The sequence below is a fragment of the Vigna unguiculata genome, chromosome 9, assembly GCF_037176805.1.
Source record: "Vigna unguiculata cultivar grain cowpea cultivar isolate G323 ecotype 2 chromosome 9, ASM3717680v1, whole genome shotgun sequence".
Classification (NCBI taxonomy): Eukaryota; Viridiplantae; Streptophyta; class Magnoliopsida; order Fabales; family Fabaceae; genus Vigna; species Vigna unguiculata.
Window position 1 is genome coordinate 3,100,380 of NC_140800.1, and position 20,025 is coordinate 3,120,404.

Genomic DNA, 20,025 nt, shown 5'->3' on the forward strand with positions numbered 1-20,025 from the left:
GATGATTCGCGCATGAGCATCTTCTCATGTTCGGCCAATTTTTTTCGATGAAACAAACAAATTTAATTAATATTATTATACATCAATCAATTTTTTTCTCCAAATCTTGAAAATCTCATCCAATTCTATTAAAAGATAACAGAAAACCTATCAAATACAGTAGTGATATTAAATTGAAAATTTTAATTAATTTATCTAAATTCTACGTCTCAATTTAAGATTATGTCAATTTTTTTTTGTTTATCTTCTTCGTAAGATTCATGAGAATGAATATTCATAATTAGGCAAATACAGTGTTGGACAAACGAGAATTATTATTACATTATAAAACGGACTCCATTGGATGCAATCATATCTACGGTCCAGATTTACATTCTCTTCTTCTTTCTTGTGGCTGACTCTATATCTGTAGACTTTTGCACTGAATAGCTGTGGATAAGGGTAGCATTTTCTGAAATTCGCCCAATCTGAGTCTGCCACGTGGAAGTTTTGGATCGCTGTTAAACATGTCACCACATTAAAATCAAAGCATCGCATAGCATACCATATCCCTCTGTAACAGAAAGCGAACTCAACTATTGCACGAAAACACACACACACATTTAGCGTGATGCAGAGTACGTCGCCGTTTTAAGAATCGATGGTGTAACAACATCTTCAGTGCTTCACACACAAATACTTAATGTCATGGTGAGGAGGAGGGAGTGATAAAGAAACTACCAAATCAGTGGCGTATACTGAAAACGACAACGAAATGGAGTGCGTTTCAGCGAGAAACCTGGCGGCAATGGCGTTTTGCGTGAGTCCTTCGCCAAGGTTGAGATTGCGGAAGAAGAAGCTGTGGAGAAGACGAACCGCGTCTGGAGGCCATGGCGTTCGCTGGCGCTCGCGGTGGCTGAAGGTGGAGGCGAAGGCAGGGGGCGAGAGTTGCGTGGCGACCAAAGAAGACTTCGCTGATGAGGACGATTACGTGAAGGCCGGTGGCTCCGAACTCGTTTTCGTACAAATGCAACAGAACAAAGCCATGGAAATGCAATCCAAGCTCGTGGATAAGGTTTCTTGTTCTCTCTTACTCATGTTTCTTGGATTTTGATTCTTGTTGTTTTGTGTTGGATGTAGAGTATCGTTATGATTGGTCCTGAAAGGTTCACGAAGATTGGATGAATTTTTGTGCTATGTTTCTATTTTTTTGATTGAAAATTTAATGAATATTGTTTTAGGCTTCGATTGTTTTTTTCGCTTTCAGGTTGCTGCAGCTTCTATTTATGTTGAATCGTCATCTTGTATGATTAATTAACAGAGACCATACATGTGCTAGATAGGAAATGTATCCCATTGTCGATACAATTATGTTAAAAAACGTATGAGATTTGCTTAATAGGTATAAAATTCATAAAAACATAGTAGGTATATAATTATAATCATGTAAATATAAATTAAGAATATACTTTTTGGATGTTATTATAACAAAAAATTAAAAATATTGTAGTCAATTCATTACAGATAAAAACAGTATTTAGACATTTTATTTAATTTTTTAAATTATCCATGAAGAGGACAACTTATTTTATTCAGATACCATGTTTTTTATGTTATACATGCTTCTTTTTCTGGTGTAAATTGATACGGGGCATAGTTATACATACATGAAGTAAATTAGGTATAAGTGATTTATAGCCATCTTGAGATGCTGATGATAAAGTGATTGGGTATTGTTTTTCTGAGAAATTGCTTTATATTTGTTGAGGAGAATGTGATAATTTAGTTGTGTGGATGAAGTTGAGGTGTGATGATGGTTTTGGTTCTGATGATGGTTTTGTTTGGTGTATGTGCTGATGGACCGGTTGCGGTTGCGGAGATACTTAACTAAGTTGTGTTTTCTATTTCAGTTTTCTTACTACTAAGAACCTGTTGTTAACCACTCTTGCAGTTGGCCCCTATAGGAGATGATATACTGGATCTAGTTGTGATTGGTTGTGGTCCGGCTGGTCTTGCTCTAGCTGCTGAATCAGCCAAGTTGGGACTAAAAGTTGGGCTCATTGGCCCGGATCTTCCTTTTACAAATAATTATGGTGTGTGGGAGGACGAATTTAGAGGTATTATTCTTGCACCATTCTACTGATGCTGTCTATATATGATATTTATTTAAAATATTGTTAGCTCACCGCAATCAATCCTAAACCGTACGGACTAGCCAATATGGCCATGTGGGTGAGAGACAACTAGAACAATGACAATAACCTTATCCCAACAAATGAAGTCGATTACACGTTATGCGGCCAAAAATCAAATTCTCATAAATATTATTTACCATAAAATTCCTTTTAACATATCCCATCTTCTCGCCACACTTCTCTCTTAATATTATCATTTTTACTACTATAATCTTTTTTCATGTGTTTTCCTTTTAAAGCTTAGTACTCAGTACCGTAAAGTTCAAGTGGCTGTATGTCTTCCTTCCTTTAACCACTCGATTTGTATCTTGAACTGACAACTTTATTAATTTTCCAATTTCTTTATAGTATCGATCCTATATACTTAAGCTTACAAATTGTGGTATGACATCTTCTATTTTACGTTCAAAGCATTTTTCTTCTTTGTCTTGCTAAAATTATAATACATATACTCTATTTTGCTCCTATTATATACTCAAGCGAAAATTCTTATATAAAATGTCTCTTAGAGCTAAAGTTTAGGACCAACATTTTCCCTTACCTTGGTTAGCAGTACCATCTACAAATAGTATACCCCGTGGGGGAAAATCTTTTGGGCAGACTCTTTTAGTAGTAACTCTGTCAAATTAAGTAACATATGCCTAACAAATTTCAGTTAGGTGTATCAAAAGAAAAAGTTCAATTCATCGATTTCTCTACGAACTAATATAAAGTAAATTTTAGTTATGCATCTTACCTTTTGGGAAGTTAAATGAAAAAGCTTCTAACAAAGCTCAACTCATTTTAATGGAATATCTAAATGCTTATAAATTTTGATGAGCAATAAACTCTGATATTTTAGAAGTTTTCAATTTGAAGTTTTAGACGTTCTGCCCCAAAAAGTAAGATGCTAATAAACTTTTTCCAGACTGCATACTTGCGCAGTTGATATTATGCATAGATAAATTTTTCATTTTAATCACAGGTCTCGGACTTGAAGGTTGCATTGAACATGTTTGGAAGGATACCGTTGTCTATCTGGACAACAAGGATCCCGTTTTTATTGGACGTTCCTATGGACGTGTCAGTCGGCATCTGCTTCATGAGGAATTGTTAAGCAGGTACAATCGTCCAACTGTTAGTGATATATTAAATATATCACTGTTATTTCTACTGATTGTAGTTTAATTTCTTAATAGCAATTATTTTATTTACTTTTGTAGATTTTTGATTCATATTAATTTTCCCTAGGTGTGTCGAGTCAGGTGTCACATATCTTAGCTCAAGAGTAGAAAATATTATTGAGGCGAGCAATGGTCACAGTCATGTCGTCTGTGAATATGATATTATAGTGCCCAGCAGGTATGATCACTCTATGCTTCAAATATCTTTTATCCATTTATCTATTATATATGGTAACTTCTGACGTGTTATTATAGGCTTGTTACTGTTGCATCAGGAGCTGCTTCGGGGAAACTGTTGCAATATGAGGTCGGGGGTCCAAAGGTTTCTGTTCAAACAGCTTATGGTGTGGAAGTTGAGGTCGGAGGCTAGCTCTCTGTTTCTGTTTTTCAGTTTACTACTAAGTGTTTAGTTAGATGTTGAGAATCTTTTCCCATTTCCTTAATCTCTTCATTTTTTATTTCTTACATTTTCGCTAATAACACGGTTTATAAGTCCGTTTAAATCAGACTAAAATTGGTGCTTCTTCTTGTCATACTTTTTTAACGCCGTTAAGTTAATTAATACAAGTTTTATTAAAAAAGCTAAATGCATAGGATGTGATAGCTTCTAATAATGAGTTTTCTTGTTACAATATCAGGTGGAAAACAATCCTTATGATCCAAATGTGATGGTTTTCATGGATTACAGAGACTACGTGAAGCAAAATGTTCAAGGTCTAGAAGCAAATTATCCAACATTTCTATATGCAATGCCCATGTCCCGTACAAGAGTGTTTTTTGAGGTTTGCTCCATGATTATCAGTTTAGTGTTTTATATTACGTGTTACAGTTCTGTTAACACTTTATGTAAAATTGACAACTGCAGGAAACCTGTTTAGCGTCAAAAGATGCGATGCCTTTTGATTTACTAAAGAAGAAGCTCTTTTTGAGATTAAATTCAATGGGGATCAGAATTACTAAAACTTACGAAGAGGTAAGATTTTGGAAATTCAATGGGCATTATTTGTGTTTGTTAGCTTACACCTTTTATAAATAACAATGATTTTAAAACCGTGCCGTCATTGACCTGATTAACATACTAGTTTAAGGTTTACTGGTTCAACTGGGATCGCAGCGGGTTAAATCAATAATAAAATTATGTTCTTATGCTGATAATTTTTTAAATAAATCATGTTAAGTATAACTATGAGGTTTTAGCATTCCAACTAGGTTGTATTCTAAAACTTCAACAATCATTTACCATCAAATGAACATTCATAAAATAAGAGAAAAGAAAAAAAAAATACAAATAAGTATTGGGAGACCAAACTAAACCCATACCAAGAAAAAGAAAACCGAATGCTGACAAAACCTAAATTCTGGAAGGTTAAAACAATTTCTAAAAAATTTGGTATTTACTACGGTGGGTAAAGTATAAAACCAAAAGAAGTTCAATTTATTATTAACCCCTATGGTAGCAATAAAATCAATACACACACACACCAACACGTTGAGTACAGTTTTGGAGTTGAAATCCTGTTCTTCCCTTCATAGCCGTGTTATCATTAAACTCAGTTTTTCGCTTCCGAGTTCCAAGAATAGTATGATGTGTACAAGTTCTTTCACGTATAATGTAGGAATGGTCTTATATCCCAGTTGGCGGATCCTTACCAAACACAGAACAAAAGAACCTTGCATTTGGTGCAGCTGCCAGCATGGTGCATCCAGCCACAGGCACGACTTCATCACGTTTTCATTTGATGGATATGCTTATTTAATCTATTGCCGTTCATTATCTGTTTTTCTCCAATAGGGTACTCCGTTGTGAGATCTTTGTCAGAAGCTCCAAAATATGCTTCAGTAATTGCTAATATTTTGAAAGATGGCCATGCCAAGGACAATATTACCCAAGAAAGAAGAAAGGAGAATTTATCTATGCAAGGTAATCAAGTACACTCATTATCACAACCTTAGATATTAAATTGTTCTGTTTTCAACATTGCGTAAAGTATGTTTATTTTGTTTCTTTCCTCAAACCAAGGGTTACTAAAAAAATCCAAATATTCAAACCCAATGATCTAATTCACTTTAAAGTTAATTTTAATGGATCCCTTTCAAAGTCAAATCTATATTTTTGGATTTTAAATATCATCCAATTACTTGAATTTAAATTAGATATGTATGGATTGAATAATTTTTTGGGATGTTAAGGTATCTAAAATCAATGTTAATCCTAAGAAATCATTTAGTCTAGTAAATTTTTTGTCGGTTTTATTTTTACTCAAAAGTTTGTTTGGGCCGCGATCAAGGCATTATGTTAAAAATAGGTTTTGTTTACTATATAAATTATTTTCTAAAGACTAATATTAAAGGAGATAAGAAAATTTCAACTAGCAATAAGTCATTATATTGGAAATGGACATACCCATCACAAGGTGCTCATATTTGTCATAAGATAAAAAAAAAAGTTTTGTAAACAAAAGTAATTAAGCAACCGGAGAAAGTAACCAATAAAAGGAAAAAAAACTAAAAAAATCAATTAGAAACATTTTACAATTGCATCTTTTAGTTAAACCATTAAGTTATTAGTCACCGAATTCTCTTCCAAAATTAACAATTTAATCTTGAAAAATAATTTAATTACTTAGTAAATGGATAACAACTAAATTAACTTAAATAAAATTTAATTCGAATTTATAAGATATAATAGTTTCAATTTTAATGTAAATTTTATCCAAATTAAATCGATATGAATTTTATATAATCTAAATTCAAATTTAAACTAAATTCAAAAAAATCATTTAATTTAATGGAAGTAGATTTGAATCCAATCTATTTTATTGGATGTGTATAGAATTTATATAAGTCCCATCCATGCCCATCCATACCTCAATCAGTTATTGGTAGGGTAAAAATTTGTTGATTATTTTTGTGATAAAGTGTTATGTAAATTGCCGAAACTTTTTAGCTGACACTCATACCTGATGGTGATGTCAAATCATTTTAACTGTTGGTAGGCATTTGAATTTTCTTTTTGTTTCAGCTTGGAATACACTTTGGCCACAAGAAAGGAAACGGCAGAGGGCATTCTTTCTTTTTGGATTAGCTCTAATTCTGCAGCTGGACATTGGGGGAATTCGAACATTCTTTCGTACTTTCTTCTGCCTACCTGATTGGTATGACTTATTTTCTCTCATTGTACATGGTAGATATCTTGGAATTTGCTTTATAATGTTTTCCAAATATCATATAACATGGATCTAGTGCTAACTTTTAAGGATATCTATATAAAAGAAATTCACTAAAGCCTATACAGCTTCTTGGTATCTTCATAATGATCGAAACTTTGTATTGGACAAGATGACCAAAGATACAAGGTCGAATAAAACACTCTCGGTGAAACAAGAGATTGTTTATCTAAGAAAGAATGTAGGTTTTTGACTGCAAATGTGTGATATAATGTTAAAGTTAAAGGCAATGTTATTAAGTGGGTTCCTTGTGTAACACTTTTTAAAATTGGAGACAATAGAAGATATCTAAGAGACCAAGAATGAAGTGAGCCTGAAGGCAAAGAAGGCATGCAAAAGCATCGCTACATAACTTGCAATTCCAAGTTATATCAATCATTTGTAGCATACCCAAAATATCAAATAAAAAAGAGAAGACATAAAAATTAAAGTGGAGGGACCACGACAAATCCACAAATAATCCCTAATCCTATAAAAAAATAAAATCGATCGATGAAAAACTCAGGGCAAATAAAGCTAGGAACATTTTCTCATCAAGTGTAACCCTGAGATCTATTGCCAAAGTCAACAAGTTTATCATCACATTGGTTACCATTTTTAAAAGTATGAGGGCAATGAATACTCATTAGTACTGTTTACGAAACGATTAAGTCAACCATTATGAAGTTCTCAAGAAGTAATAGAAGTGTTTGATTGATTGTGATTGACTGGAAAACTTGTATTCATAGGATGGATTATGATTATCCCATCACAGTTCTTGGCAAAACTTTTTGTATTCATTTACTTCGGGTTTACTAAAAGCTTCTAGAGTAGAGGCACCTCAAATTTTGTAAATCCTTTTTATTATATTTTTACTATGCTACGCTCCTTACCTAAAATGTACATAACTGTTGACCTTGTGGCACAAAGGTTAATATTTAATTTACTTGCTGAGATTAGACGAACCAATTTATTTCTTTGGTAGTTGCAAACCTGACATCATTGCTTGTTGCAAACCTGACATCATTGCTTGTCGCCTAAACCCTCTCAGCCCTCCCCAATTTTGTGATAGAAATTGATTTACTGTGGAGTAATCGGGTAGTGCTTTTTCCTCGCAGGATGTGGCAGGGATTTCTTGGCTCCTCACTCTCCTCTACAGATCTTGTATTATTTGCTTTCTACATGTTCATAATAGCACCAAATAACTTGAGAATGAGTCTAGTGAGACATCTGCTTTCAGATCCTACTGGTGCAATCATGATTAAGGCTTACTTAGCGGTATAGTACGTTTCTTTTACTTATTTCCCACGTTAGGTACTCGTATTGGGAGACAGGTTAGATTACTATAGGAGCCATTACAGTAATTAGTAGGTTCTTGTATAGACATACATATTTTAATCTGATATGGTCTTATGAATTTTATATCCCATCTGCAATTAACTGCACGTCCATTTTATACGGTTGTAGCTCTTTTGGCGGTAGAAATGTTTTCCATCATTTTCTTCCTTTTTGAAGAATTATTTCTGGTCTAAAAATACATAATTTGACAGTCAACTTCCGCACGGGTTTATTTCTATGAATACATCCCAGTACTAGTATTTCTTGTTATGACCAAAATGAACTAGTCTGCAACATAAAGTATATCTCCACATCCACAATCCACAACTCAACCTTTACCTTTAATAATATGCTTCTAAAAGCTTTAAAAGATGCACAATGTGTATTAACAGACTTTGCGAAACTCAAGTCGTTAAGCACGTCTGGCCCGTCTGAGGCTTCAGCTCATCTCATCAAGCTGAGTCACCCAGAGCGCACATCATCTTCCTTTCTCAGGTATGCAGGTACTTTACATATCATTCCACTAATCGCTTCGGTTCAAAGGCTTTCGAGCTATGGGACTTTTTTAGTGGTGAAATTAGTCCTATCACATCAGTTCACTTAAAAAATGTAAAATGTTTGTACAAAAAGGATAATGGAATTGTAAATGAACGGTTAAAAAATGCTATATATATTGTGATAAACTATATTATGTTCGTTCGGGGGATGTCTTTTCCAAGTACATTTAGAATGTAAAGAAATGAAGCCTTCAGAAATTTAGATACAAAAGGTTTTGCACATTATTGTCATTCACGTTGGCATGACGCAAACAACTATCTCTGAAGTCGTATAATGCAGCAAAGTAGAATTCTAGTGAAGCGACACATGAATAGATAGGAAGTTCATGTAGCATCGATTCAATGTCAATCGCTAATAGGAATGAGAATAAAACTGCCATTGATATCACTTGATGTTGTCATTATGTCAACACATTACATTGTCATAACTCAACAACTTGACCTGCATCTAACTTGATGGAAGAAAAAGATTGCTTAAGAGTAGATACCATTAGGGAGGTAAATAACTCGGTGGCTACAGAAAAGAGGTGGATTGAGAGGTAAAAAAATAGGAGAATTTGCTTGTCAACACATGTTTCTTTTGCTAACCTCGGAACAATTGGTCACGACCGAGTGACAAGTTTACGATTACACATACTTTTAACTTCAAAACTTTCACATATAGTAGGAGTTACCAGTGATGCAGATATCCCTGTACACTAATTTATGCATGATAGGTGGTTGTTGGCAGCACTAAAGGTAAGGTAAACTTGGTTGAAAAATAAGCAGGCTTGTCCATCACCATGCTCATCAATTTGCTACACAGGTCTATACATGAAAATTGAAATGAAAAAAATTAGGGTCATTGTTCGCATGAGAAGAGGTGTTACCAGAGGATGCAACCATCTATGATTTTGTGATGTCCATTCAGATGGAATAGTTTACTGCTGAATCACCTAGAGCAAACGGTTCAGTTAGAACAGTTTTAACTGAATTGTATTGAGTAGTAGTTGTCATAGTTAGATCCATTACTGTGTGTGGAGTCAATGGATGTCCGCTGTGGTGACATGCTACCTGTATCTGTATCACGTTCCACAAAAGTGGTTATAATCATTATTAGCTATCACGTTCCATTTATCTTACACTAAAGCATATCACAATGCACGATACTTGTAAATCCAATAGTGATTTTAGGCAGACAAGACTAATCAACCCATCTCCTACATAGACAATGCAGCATTATGAAAACAATACCTACCATGAGATTGACGCATCCCCTTCACAGCAGCAAAGTTCTTATATGTATAACCAACAAAACTGAGATCTTGAGAAGTTAAGAGTTTCTGTTAACAAAGAGATATAATAAACTGTAAGGAGAGAATATAGATCCATGTATATTTATCCTGGGACAAATTTTGGCCAGGGTAAACAACTACAACTGATGAAACAAACATAGGAAAGTGTAGGTGCTTATGAATTAATGGAAAGCCGTGTGAAGCAAATGATAGTTTTTTTTTCTTTCCTGAAGCATCATCAACCTTGAAAATATGCCATATCAGATTAACTAAAACAATATTATGATGATTAATTGAGACTAAATGTTATGTGCAAGTTCCATATATACATATTCATGCAGTTATTCTTGAATGTCAGTTGAACGAGAATTTGAGTATCTACAGATTTAATGTTGGAGGGTCCAATGATTATGATGACAATAATAATAAGTAAAGATACAATTTCCCTTTTTGAATCGACTACTGTCTGAAAAATCTTATTCTTTCAAGTAAATAAAGCTTCTTTCTACCTTTCTGATGGGTCCAGATCCAGGTCTAGTTGGTTTTGGTTGTTCAACCTGTTAGCACAATTAATTACAATAATTTCAGAATTCCAGCAACTAAAGTGGACTTCTACATATGAAAGAATAAGTGAGAAGCTTATTCCCACTGCATCTATGGTGACAAAGAAGAAAAGAAGAATTCCCAAATCGTAATGTCTTACTTCATCAAATTTCATAAAATTCTGAGTGTCAAGCTCTCCAAAGACCTGTGGTTTAAATGCTGCCTCCATTTCATAGAGCCTGTCCCATGCCACATCTTTGAACCAAGGATGAGCCTGCTCAATTAAAAACCAGCAATATTATGAACATAATAATAGATTATTACAGGAGAGAAAAAAAAAAAGAAAAAAACACATTTTACACACTTTAATTTCATCTGCTCCATTAGTGCCAAGCCTATGTGAAACACCACAGAGCAACCTGCATATTAGATCCTTGGCTTCAGGTGTCAATCTGGCCTCCTCTGGAAATTTCAAGTGATTTTTCCAGTTCACGATCTGAAGATACTCATCACCAAGGAAAAAGAAGCAGATATAATTTCAACAGTTACTGTTAGTGCTTTTCAAGAAATAGAGCACTGTGACAATTTATGGTGAGAATAAGGATATATACAAAATAACTATAAAAAATTTAAGAAACAATATTCTAAGTCAAAACATACAAGATATTAAAATGAACCAAGGATAAGACTTAAGAATGAAGCACAAGACATCCAAAATTAAATAATCAGAAAGAGAAAGTACTGTTTTCTCACCTTTCGGCATGTGGTTACAGGATCATCAGAGTAAAATGGGGGATATCCAACTAGCATTTCATACATTATAGCACCAAGAGACCACCTGCGGCAAGTTAGAACTCTGTCAAAGGATGTCATTTCTTTTTAAGCAAATATGTTTTACATGGGAACCAGAGTTTTGTTTGGGTAAAAAGAACTATAAAGAATAGTAATGTCAGTTTCAGTAAAGCATTTCAAAATAATTTGGAACCTTGAGCTTATATACTACTATTAATCACTCAATAAAAAAGTGATTGTGTGCGTTCACTTCAAAATGACAAAACTATTAACACAGCAAATGGATAGATGCAACTCAAGTGACAGAAAATAAAAAAATATAAAAACAAACCAGTCACACTCCACACTGTAACCCTTTTTCAGTAATACTTCAGGGGCAATATAATCTGGAGTTCCAACAGTGGAAAATGCCTGCCATGAAACATCCTCTACGGTGTCATCAAAGTACACTGATAGACATCGATGTTAATGTTTTAAAATATATAAAAAATACTTTTAAAGTATAATAATGTATTTTTAATGATCAGTTGATGACAACACCAAAATGAACGATAGAGAATCTGAACTCATGTTTAACTATCTCTAAGTTCAATGTACTATCATTTTTGTATTATATAGATCAATTAGATACTTACATATTGCTATCATGAATTTGTAAGAAATGAAAAATCAGAACCAACCAAGAATCAAATAATTACCAGCTTCCTCCTATTAATTTGCCAGTGTTGAAGTTGTTCTAAGGGACTTTTCCAGCGCCTACCATTTCTGCCATTTGGCAAGGCTCCATCAACATCCATGGTATCATATAAGTTGCCATCATCGAGGATCTGCATTTCATGAATAGATGATAGACTTGAGCAGTCAAGTGGCTTGCATAGACCAAAATCAGATAGCTTCATGTGACCGTATTTGTCCAATAGAAGGTTGTCAGGTTTTATATCTCTGGGGGAACACGAAGAAGCTTGAGAAGGAAAATTATGATTTACAAAAAGATTATAATGTAAGATGTAAAAGTGCCAACCTATGAATGTAGTTGTGTTTATGAATAGATTCTATGGCCAAAACACTTTGGGCAATGTAAAATCTAGCCACAGTTTCAGTCAAAGTTTCTTCTCTCATCAACAGGGTCATTATATCACCACCGGGCAAATATTCCATTATGAGATATAAGTGTTCATCATCTTGAAAAGAGTAAAAGAGTTTCACAATGCAGTCACTGGCAACTTCTGCAAGTACATTCCTTTCAGCTCTAACATGCTCAACCTATAATGGAAATGAACCCAAAATTAGACAATATGAAAATCAGATGGTGAAATTTAGAAAATGATGGAAAAAATAACTTTCTTTTCATGTTCAATCAAAGAAAATATGAAGATTCACCTGTCCCCTGCTGAGCATTTCAGATTTTTTCAACTTTTTCATGGCATATATATTACCTGATGTTTTTTCCCGACAGAGTGTTACCTGTGAAAGCATGTGGAAAAATTAACAACTTTTCAATGGCAGAGGTATACAAACAAAAGTAAAAACACAATCCAAAACCCGCAAAACCACACATTACTTATGACTACCATACATAATCAAAGATTAACTCTTAGAAAATATGAAGTATATATATTTCTACCTCCCCAAAGGCTCCCCTCCCAATAATGGTTAGAAGATCAAAATCATCAACACATATTTTGTGTCTTTTTAACCGCATAAACTCAGTTTCCTTGCTCTCTAAATCCTTCAATTGATTCATCTGTTCCTCTTCTGTTACATGAGCAGATGCTAACTTCTGTTCTAGCTCTAAACGCCTGCAAATTTTAAAATTATGCCCATAACTTACTAATATACTTTAAAAATCAGAAAGAAAAAGAAGATGACTTGTTAAATGTAATTCCCTTAATTCAGAATGACTGCTCTACTAAAAAGAAATAACTTGAATGAAAAATAAAGCTTCGAACATCAATAACTAAAATCAATTTTCTGTGTGCATGCATGTACCAGAGTGTCTCTGTCAATGAATTAAGAAACAATTGCAAGCCTCCTGTGTTTGGGTCCAACTACATTTATCTGTCACAACTAAGACTCTGCCAAAGGGCCATGAAACACATAACTAAGCACAACCATGAACCACACTAATCATTTACAAAATATGATATCACACCCTCAAACTAAAATTATGGAAAAGCTCTTTCAATAGATACATGAACACTTTGTGGTACCATAGAGCATGCTCAGAAGGAAAAGCTTAAACACTCTTCAGAAAACAATTTACTCTCATCCGGCCCATTCATTCAATATGACAAAATAAATGTTCTGGAATAGATTCGGTGACTTTTTTCCGGGAAAAATCAAATAATTTTTGCTCAATTTTTAACATTTTTTTAAAAAATTAAAGTTGTTCATTCAACACATGAAAACTAAGAAAAGTTACAAGATTTTTTCCGGAAAAAAGTCACTGAATACGTTGCCGGTATCATACCCTAAAGATGCAATGCAACCATTTAACAATCAGCCAAAGGTTCTACAAAACACATGCATTATACATTAATAATTAATAAACACAACAACAACAACAACAACAAAATTTTGTGAAATTGTCATCTACAATGGTCTGGTCTGGTCTGGTCTGGTCTGATCCTATGCACTCAAACAGAATTGTCCACAAAAACCATCACATTAAAACGGCATTTCCAGCACAAAGCAAGACCGAAAATAGAAAGAATTGAGAGACCCAACACAACACAAAAACGAAACAGAAACGATGTTAGCATAAGATTTTTGTATGCATACCTCTCTTTGCGTTGTTGGATGAGTTTCATCTGAGACCTGTAATGGTCCTCGATGAATTTCTTAGCTGCAGCGACCCTTTCCAAGGTCATGCTGGAACCCACATCTGCTACATCTTCCTCTTCCTGCTCCTCCAGGTTATTCTCTATCTCCTCCTTAACACACACCGATTTTACCATCTTGTGATTCTCCATGCTCCCAACCCCTCTTTCTCAACTATTCACCCTTTTTTTATTTATTATTATTATTAATATTAGTGTTAATGTTATTATCAATGTTATTCTCCTTTCTTCCCTCTCTTTTCTCTGTGGTTTGTGAATTGTGATGGTTGTGACAAGGAACACAAATTCAAGAGACCCTTTTAACAAACACGAAGAACAGGGAGGGGGTGTGTGTCCCTCTGTGTCTCTGTGTGTCCGACAAGTGTTGAACAATGATTGGGACTATGTTTAGTTTCGATGAATCCGAGGCCCACGAAGTAGGATTCACCTTTTTCAGGTGCTGCTCTGTGCCAACTTTTATGCCGTATATTTCTGACCATTATTTTTTCCTATTGGTTTAATGTGCCAGATATTCTTTTTAGAACTCGTGCAAATCAATTCATAGGATATGAACATCCAATGGTATGAAAATGAAATGAGTATTTATGTATTTTGTGTTGAGAATTTACTTATTTTGTCTTTGTTCTTTCATTATCCTGCTCATTATATGTTGCTTTAAATTAGTAAACTATTTACTATTTATTAGGTAATTTTAAAAATTATTTTTATTAAGTCTCTCTTGTTCTTAATTTTACCAACTTTCTTTTCTTTGTTTACACACTTATTATTTTTATTATTCTTTTTCAATTGTTTGAATTGATTAAAATTTAAAAAGTTTTAGTTGGATATTATACATTGTTTTTCTTTTTATTAACTTCGTTCAAATGATGTATTGAATATGATACACGTAATTTTTTTAGTATAAATTATTAGTTTATTAGGTTTTTTAGTTTCATTTGTTAGAAATTTTATTTTTAACACCCTTTCTATTAAAAGGATTATTAGGACTATTTTTATTTTATTTTTTGTTGATAAATCCTTTCTGCAGAATCCTTATTATTCTTACTCTTCCTATCTTGAGAGTTTGACGTCTATCTTGAGAGTTTGATGCTAAATGAATATATTTAGTATTCTCTTTTTGTTGTCTTTCCTCTTTTTGAACACAAGAGTGAGAAATCAATTTATTCAAGTTCCATTTATCTTCATGAGTATTATTACTCACCTTGAATTGCCTAAAGTGTTTAGGAAGGAAAATCAAAACTAAGTGCACAAGCAAGTCACTAAACAACTCTAACTTTAGTGCTTTTAACTTTGACACGAGATGAGACATTTCCCTAATGTACTCCCTTATGTTTCATTTACCTTTGTATCTCATAGAGATAAGTTTGGCAAGTAAACTGCTTGCAATAGCTTTCTCATTGCTAGTGAAATACTGCTCAATAACATCAAGGAAATCTTTAGCGTTGTGGTTCTCAGAAATAGAGTCCCGAAAAACTTATGTGGAAAATATTAGGGTAAATCGAAAAAATTTAGGTAGAGCCGGATCTAAATGTTGAATAGGTAAACGTCCTATAGTAAGAGGAATAGTTATGAACCCTGTAAACCATCCGTATGGGGATGGGGAAGGGAGGGCCCCAATTGGTAGTAAAAAACCTGTAACTCCTTGGAGTTTTCTTGCACTTGGAAGAAGAAGTAGAAGAAGGAAAAAATACAATGAATTCATGATTATCAAACAAATTCAGTTTGAGTGTTCCCACTTTTCAACATTATCCTCTTACGTGTTTTCTGGGTTGCTCGGCCAAAAGTGCAAGATCAAGATCCATGCAGCCAAAAATAATCTCAACTACTTCCTTCCAAATCTTAAAGTTTGTCCCATTAAGCATGTGTATACTATTAATTTGAGAATTAATTCTGTTAAATAATAGTCTTTCTTTGGAATCACATATTTATAATTTCAAGCATGTTATTATTTGGCCAAATTATGTATTCCTTTGGGATGAAGATAAAATGCATAAATAATCTCAAGCATTCATTAAATCTTAATTAAATGAAATTCTATAACAGATATTGCTTTGATAATATATTATATAAACTTCATTTAATTAAAATTTACGAGACACATTAAACAACTATAATATGCCAAAATTATCTATTTATTTATCTATTTCAAAATATTTGAAGCCATGCAAAATAGTATTTTGGTGCAATGATCCTCTTTAGTTAAATTATCATATTTTTCAACATGACTTGATATTCCTCTACTGGTAGGAGACAGAGTGACATGCGTTTCTAATTTGGCATCTTATGGACCATGATCATCATTCTAATTTTAAACCATGTAACGGGCTAATGAGCCAAATATGGTATTCACTTATTTAAGCCATTTCAGTTTCACCATTGTTAGTCTAAATATTCACTAAAATTATATCACTTCTATTAGTTCAACTAAATGTAAATAATTAATATAAATGCTATAAATAATATGTATAACTCACATTAAAAAAAATTGTAACATTTTATTTGGTATAGCCCACATTAAAAACTTAGGTAAGATAAAAAAATATTTCCTTTGGTAGTTTTTGTCTTTTAGTTTCATTTTGTTTGAAGAATCTTTCTTTCACCTAAATAAATATTCATTCTCTCTTGTTGGACTATTTTTATATTCACAAAGTTTATTAAGATATCAAATGTATTTATTCTCTCATCAGAACAACTTTGATTACATAACCCATTTTGTTTTTTCATTTGTATATTTTCCTTATTTGAAGAGTGTATTACATTATGAAATGTAATCCTCCTTTCATCTAATTGATGTATTTGATCATTTTTATTTTTTTTAGTTATTTGACTTTGATCTAATTATTATTTGATAGTTGATACTTTGATTTGATATTGTTGCAATTATAAATTATTTTTTTGACATTTAAATTGAAGAACATTAAATGTGTTCTTTTAACCTTGAATCTTTAATAATATCATGTTTGATTTGTTGTGATTATTTTTTTTTTTTTAAAAAAAGTATTTAATTAACATTTAAAATATATGTCATGTAGGGCATATCATATAAGTTATTTAGCAGAAATAGAAATGAGGATGAAAGAAAAAAATTTATAAATATAGATGTTTTGGTCTTGTATCTTAGGGAAACAAAACCAAGAACACTAAGGCCAAAATAATTCTCCTTACATTTTGTCTTTGGTGAGGAGAGAAGAAGTAAATAAATCTCTTTATGAGTTTTTGGTGTTTTCATTGAATCTTAAGATTGAAGTAGTGTTAATTAACTTATTTTGATATTAGTAAGTTTTTGTCTTATTCATTCATGTTATTCTAGTTACTTAAATAAAAAAATAAACTAAGTTCAAAAGGTGTAAAATCTAATAGTTTAGAACAATGTAAAGATATTGACAATCCAACACATTAAGTTAATGTGTTTGTATGTCTTCTTCTTTACAAAGTGTTCAACTTTTTCATTTATTTCTAATGTGGGACTTAAACTCATACTTGAATTTTCAATTATCTCTCTTTCAGGAGTAAATCTCTTCCAATTGTCACACTCTCGATCAAGCGAAAGCATTCCCAAACATGGATACTTTAAGGGTGACCTTTTTATATCGTTGCTTGAAACCCTTGTCAAAAAAGACTTTTGATACAATGAATCCTCACATATAGGATTTTTCAATCATATTGTACTTGTTTGAATCTATCAACAAGATCAATCTTTGACTTTGATACTACTAATAGGTCTATCGAGAGATAATTCATCAAGAAGATTTAACAACAATGAAACTCAAATCCAATCCACTTGGAATTGACATGACTTCTAGCTAAATACCTTAACACAATGAATTTATGAATATTTTTATTATAAGATTCTCAACTTTTACATCTATATCCAATGTGGGACTTAAATTCATATTCAAATTTTCAAGAAGATGACTACTGATTTGATTAAATGATAGAAATAGAAAAAAGATTACAATTTAAATTATTAAAAGAAAAGTTATAGTACTAAAGCAGAGAGTTTTAAACAAATGTAAAAAGTTATTACCAACACCTATAAAATATGTATGTTGGGAAAAAGGTCACAAATGAATATTAAGAGATAGTTGTTGGCCAAGTAATCAATATTTTAGAAAATAACTTTTGATTACGAGTTTATAAAAAGAGACGTTTAATTCCATTATCAAGTATGAAAATATTTACATTATAATTGATATTTTGGTATCATCAAGTGGAATGGCTAATGAAAAATAATCGTCTCTACTTAATCATTCCTATGTAGTTTATATATTGTTTTATGCATTATTAGTAATTAGTTATTCGTTTTTTTTTTTTCATTCTTGCAATTATTAAAGCTATTTAGTTCTTTATGGATTTGTTTATTGTATTTCTTTCCTTTTGGAACTTTCTCTATACATTTGAAATGATTTAACTTTAAAGTATTTCCATCCTCTAGTTTTTCGAAGTTTATTTTTGTTTTTGTTTAATTTACAGAATTCTTTTCCTCGAAATCCAATCAAATACTTTCCATTTACGCTGAAATGCTATAAGTGCCATTTATTTTAATAACAGTGGTCCAAAGAGCTGTGCATACACTACAATTGAACCTACACGATCAAGGTTGCAATTGAGAAAGTTTTAAGAACAAGATCAATATATGGTAACAATTGTTATACGAGAATATCAAAAGCCATGAAAACAAATATTAAAGTTATTGGAATTTCGGCAATTGCAGACATCATCTGAATCTTTGTGTTTGGAAAATAATATTTTGACAATTAAATTTTGATAACTTATCTGTAATGTTGTTTTTTAAATGATTTTAAAATATTGAAAATAAAAAAATAAAAAATTTCTTAAAAATATAAAAGAAAGTTGTGAAAAATTAATAATTAAAAAATTATTTTCTGATTTAGTCGTTTGGTCTATTCATTCATTTCCATGCTCTTGTCAACATCAAAGCAAGAAAAATTCACTAATAATTAACTCATTCATTTCTGTTCCGAAAAGATTAATAGACTGAATTTAAATAAATAAATGTTAAAAACAAATATTCATTATCATGCACATTGTCCAAATATGCAAGTTTACTATCTGAAAAGGGACATGATTATTAGTATTATATCTTCAATTTTGATTACTACAACTACCCTAATCAAAATATGCAAGTATACAATCATACAACCACATTCAGAAAAGTTGGTAATTTCCCAGCTCAAAACTTTATTAACCCCTTACTATTGTATCATATTATTATTCGAAACCCCCCAGGAGTCCAAATGAAAAGATGATCCAAAATATATATTTTTTTATAAATTTGAATTTTTTATTTAGCACTCAACTAGTTTTCTTTCCTCTCATAAGTCAACGATATTTGTAGTGATGATTATTCTTAAACTGAAAAAATAAACCTAATTTAATGGACCCAAGTTTCAACCACTTGTTCAACAACTTTCCATTTCTAAAAACTATATTGCCATACTTTGTAGAGACCAATTCAGGGAGCAGAGACAAATCCACATGTTCATGCCATTCTCTATTTGTCAAAGGCTGCAAGAAGCTAATTAATTCTTCACCAGGCTGAAGAATTATACTATTGTTCTTATATGACATTATTTATTTTTAAACTAATGAGTGATCAGTGACAGCAATCGAAGTCCAAGAAGACTCCAAAGTCAAAAGCACAAATCGAATCTTTTTGGGTCAGAGGTTGTGGGACACAGCAAAACACGTAATAATATGTATATTGGAAAACAGAAACGCGGTGGCATCAACTTGGGAGTACATGGTAGCAGTAATCCATGACAATACCTGAATCGCTGAAACAAATATATTATACTCTAAAATCTAAAACATGTTCTTGATTATATTTTTGAGACAAAAATTCTGTATACAATCTACCTATTCAAGAATTTAATGAATGAAATTAATATGCTAATTCTCTCTCTGTTAATTAACGTGACTACTGCAACATAGTCAAAAAGAATAAGGTAGAAGAAGAAGAAGAAGAAGAGTTACAAGAAGGCAGTGCCAGCGCGAGCATGGTGCAGCAAATGGTGCGCAATGTGGTCTCTGGCCTGCATGGAAGAAGCAGAGCGAATGGAGTTTTCCGGCACCATCTCGTCGTCAAAAAGCTCAAATCCCCACTCATCATCCATC

At 32.4% G+C, this 20,025-nt stretch overlaps 2 protein-coding genes and 1 pseudogene across 4 annotated transcripts; 1 reads left to right on the top strand and 2 right to left on the bottom strand.

The window, feature by feature from the left end:
• The first annotated feature begins 535 nt into the window (after positions 1-535).
• LUT2 (Lycopene beta/epsilon cyclase protein) lies at positions 536-7,965 on the top strand. The gene is made up of 11 exons (XM_028049470.2): positions 536-1,054; positions 1,931-2,096; positions 3,139-3,274; positions 3,405-3,515; positions 3,593-3,695; positions 3,976-4,119; positions 4,203-4,310; positions 4,954-5,050; positions 5,130-5,258; positions 6,360-6,492; positions 7,662-7,965. The coding sequence occupies exons 1-11, from the start codon at positions 755-757 to the stop codon at positions 7,825-7,827; spliced, it is 1,593 nt and encodes a 530-aa protein (XP_027905271.1). The 5' UTR covers positions 536-754; the 3' UTR covers positions 7,828-7,965.
• A 127-nt stretch (positions 7,966-8,092) lies between these two features.
• Positions 8,093-14,345, bottom strand: LOC114164723 (uncharacterized). 3 transcript variants are annotated; one of them, XM_085666937.1, is made up of 14 exons: positions 13,829-14,344; positions 12,672-12,846; positions 12,428-12,511; positions 12,069-12,310; positions 11,746-11,989; positions 11,379-11,458; positions 11,009-11,093; positions 10,620-10,751; positions 10,416-10,529; positions 10,222-10,269; positions 9,676-9,760; positions 9,450-9,497; positions 9,308-9,373; positions 8,093-8,464 (listed from the first exon to the last, which is right to left on the bottom strand). In XM_085666937.1, the coding sequence occupies exons 1-13, from the start codon at positions 14,017-14,019 to the stop codon at positions 9,345-9,347; spliced, it is 1,557 nt and encodes a 518-aa protein (XP_085523063.1). In that variant the 5' UTR covers positions 14,020-14,344; the 3' UTR covers positions 8,093-8,464; positions 9,308-9,344. The 3 variants fall into 3 exon arrangements, with proteins under 3 accessions (XP_085523063.1, XP_027905272.1, XP_085523062.1); XM_028049471.2 differs by lacking the exon at positions 8,093-8,464 and having other exon boundaries at positions 8,818-9,373; positions 13,829-14,340; XM_085666936.1 differs by lacking the exon at positions 8,093-8,464 and having other exon boundaries at positions 8,818-9,497; positions 13,829-14,345.
• A 534-nt stretch (positions 14,346-14,879) lies between these two features.
• LOC146883458 (uncharacterized) lies at positions 14,880-18,423 on the bottom strand (annotated as a pseudogene).
• Positions 18,424-20,025: the final 1,602 nt, after the last annotated feature.

What these genes read in the sequence shown, in the direction of transcription:
- LUT2 (XM_028049470.2), top strand. Translation starts at nt 755, where the DNA reads ATGGAGTGCGTTTCAGCGAGAAACCTGGCGGCAATGGCGTTTTGCGTG. An exon ending in GATATTATAGTGCCCAGCAG is followed by an intron (nt 3,516 to 3,592) that starts GTATGATCACTC and finishes GTGTTATTATAG; the next exon opens with GCTTGTTACTGTTGCATCAG. An exon ending in TTCTTCTGCCTACCTGATTG is followed by an intron (nt 6,493 to 7,661) that starts GTATGACTTATT and finishes TTTTCCTCGCAG; the next exon opens with GATGTGGCAGGGATTTCTTG.
- LOC114164723 (XM_085666936.1), bottom strand. Translation starts at nt 14,019, where the DNA reads ATGGAGAATCACAAGATGGTAAAATCGGTGTGTGTTAAGGAGGAGATA. An exon ending in ATGGAGCAGATGAAATTAAA is followed by an intron (nt 10,530 to 10,619) that starts GTGTGTAAAATG and finishes TTAATTGAGCAG; the next exon opens with GCTCATCCTTGGTTCAAAGA. An exon ending in ATTTTATGAAATTTGATGAA is followed by an intron (nt 10,270 to 10,415) that starts GTAAGACATTAC and finishes TTGTGCTAACAG; the next exon opens with GTTGAACAACCAAAACCAAC.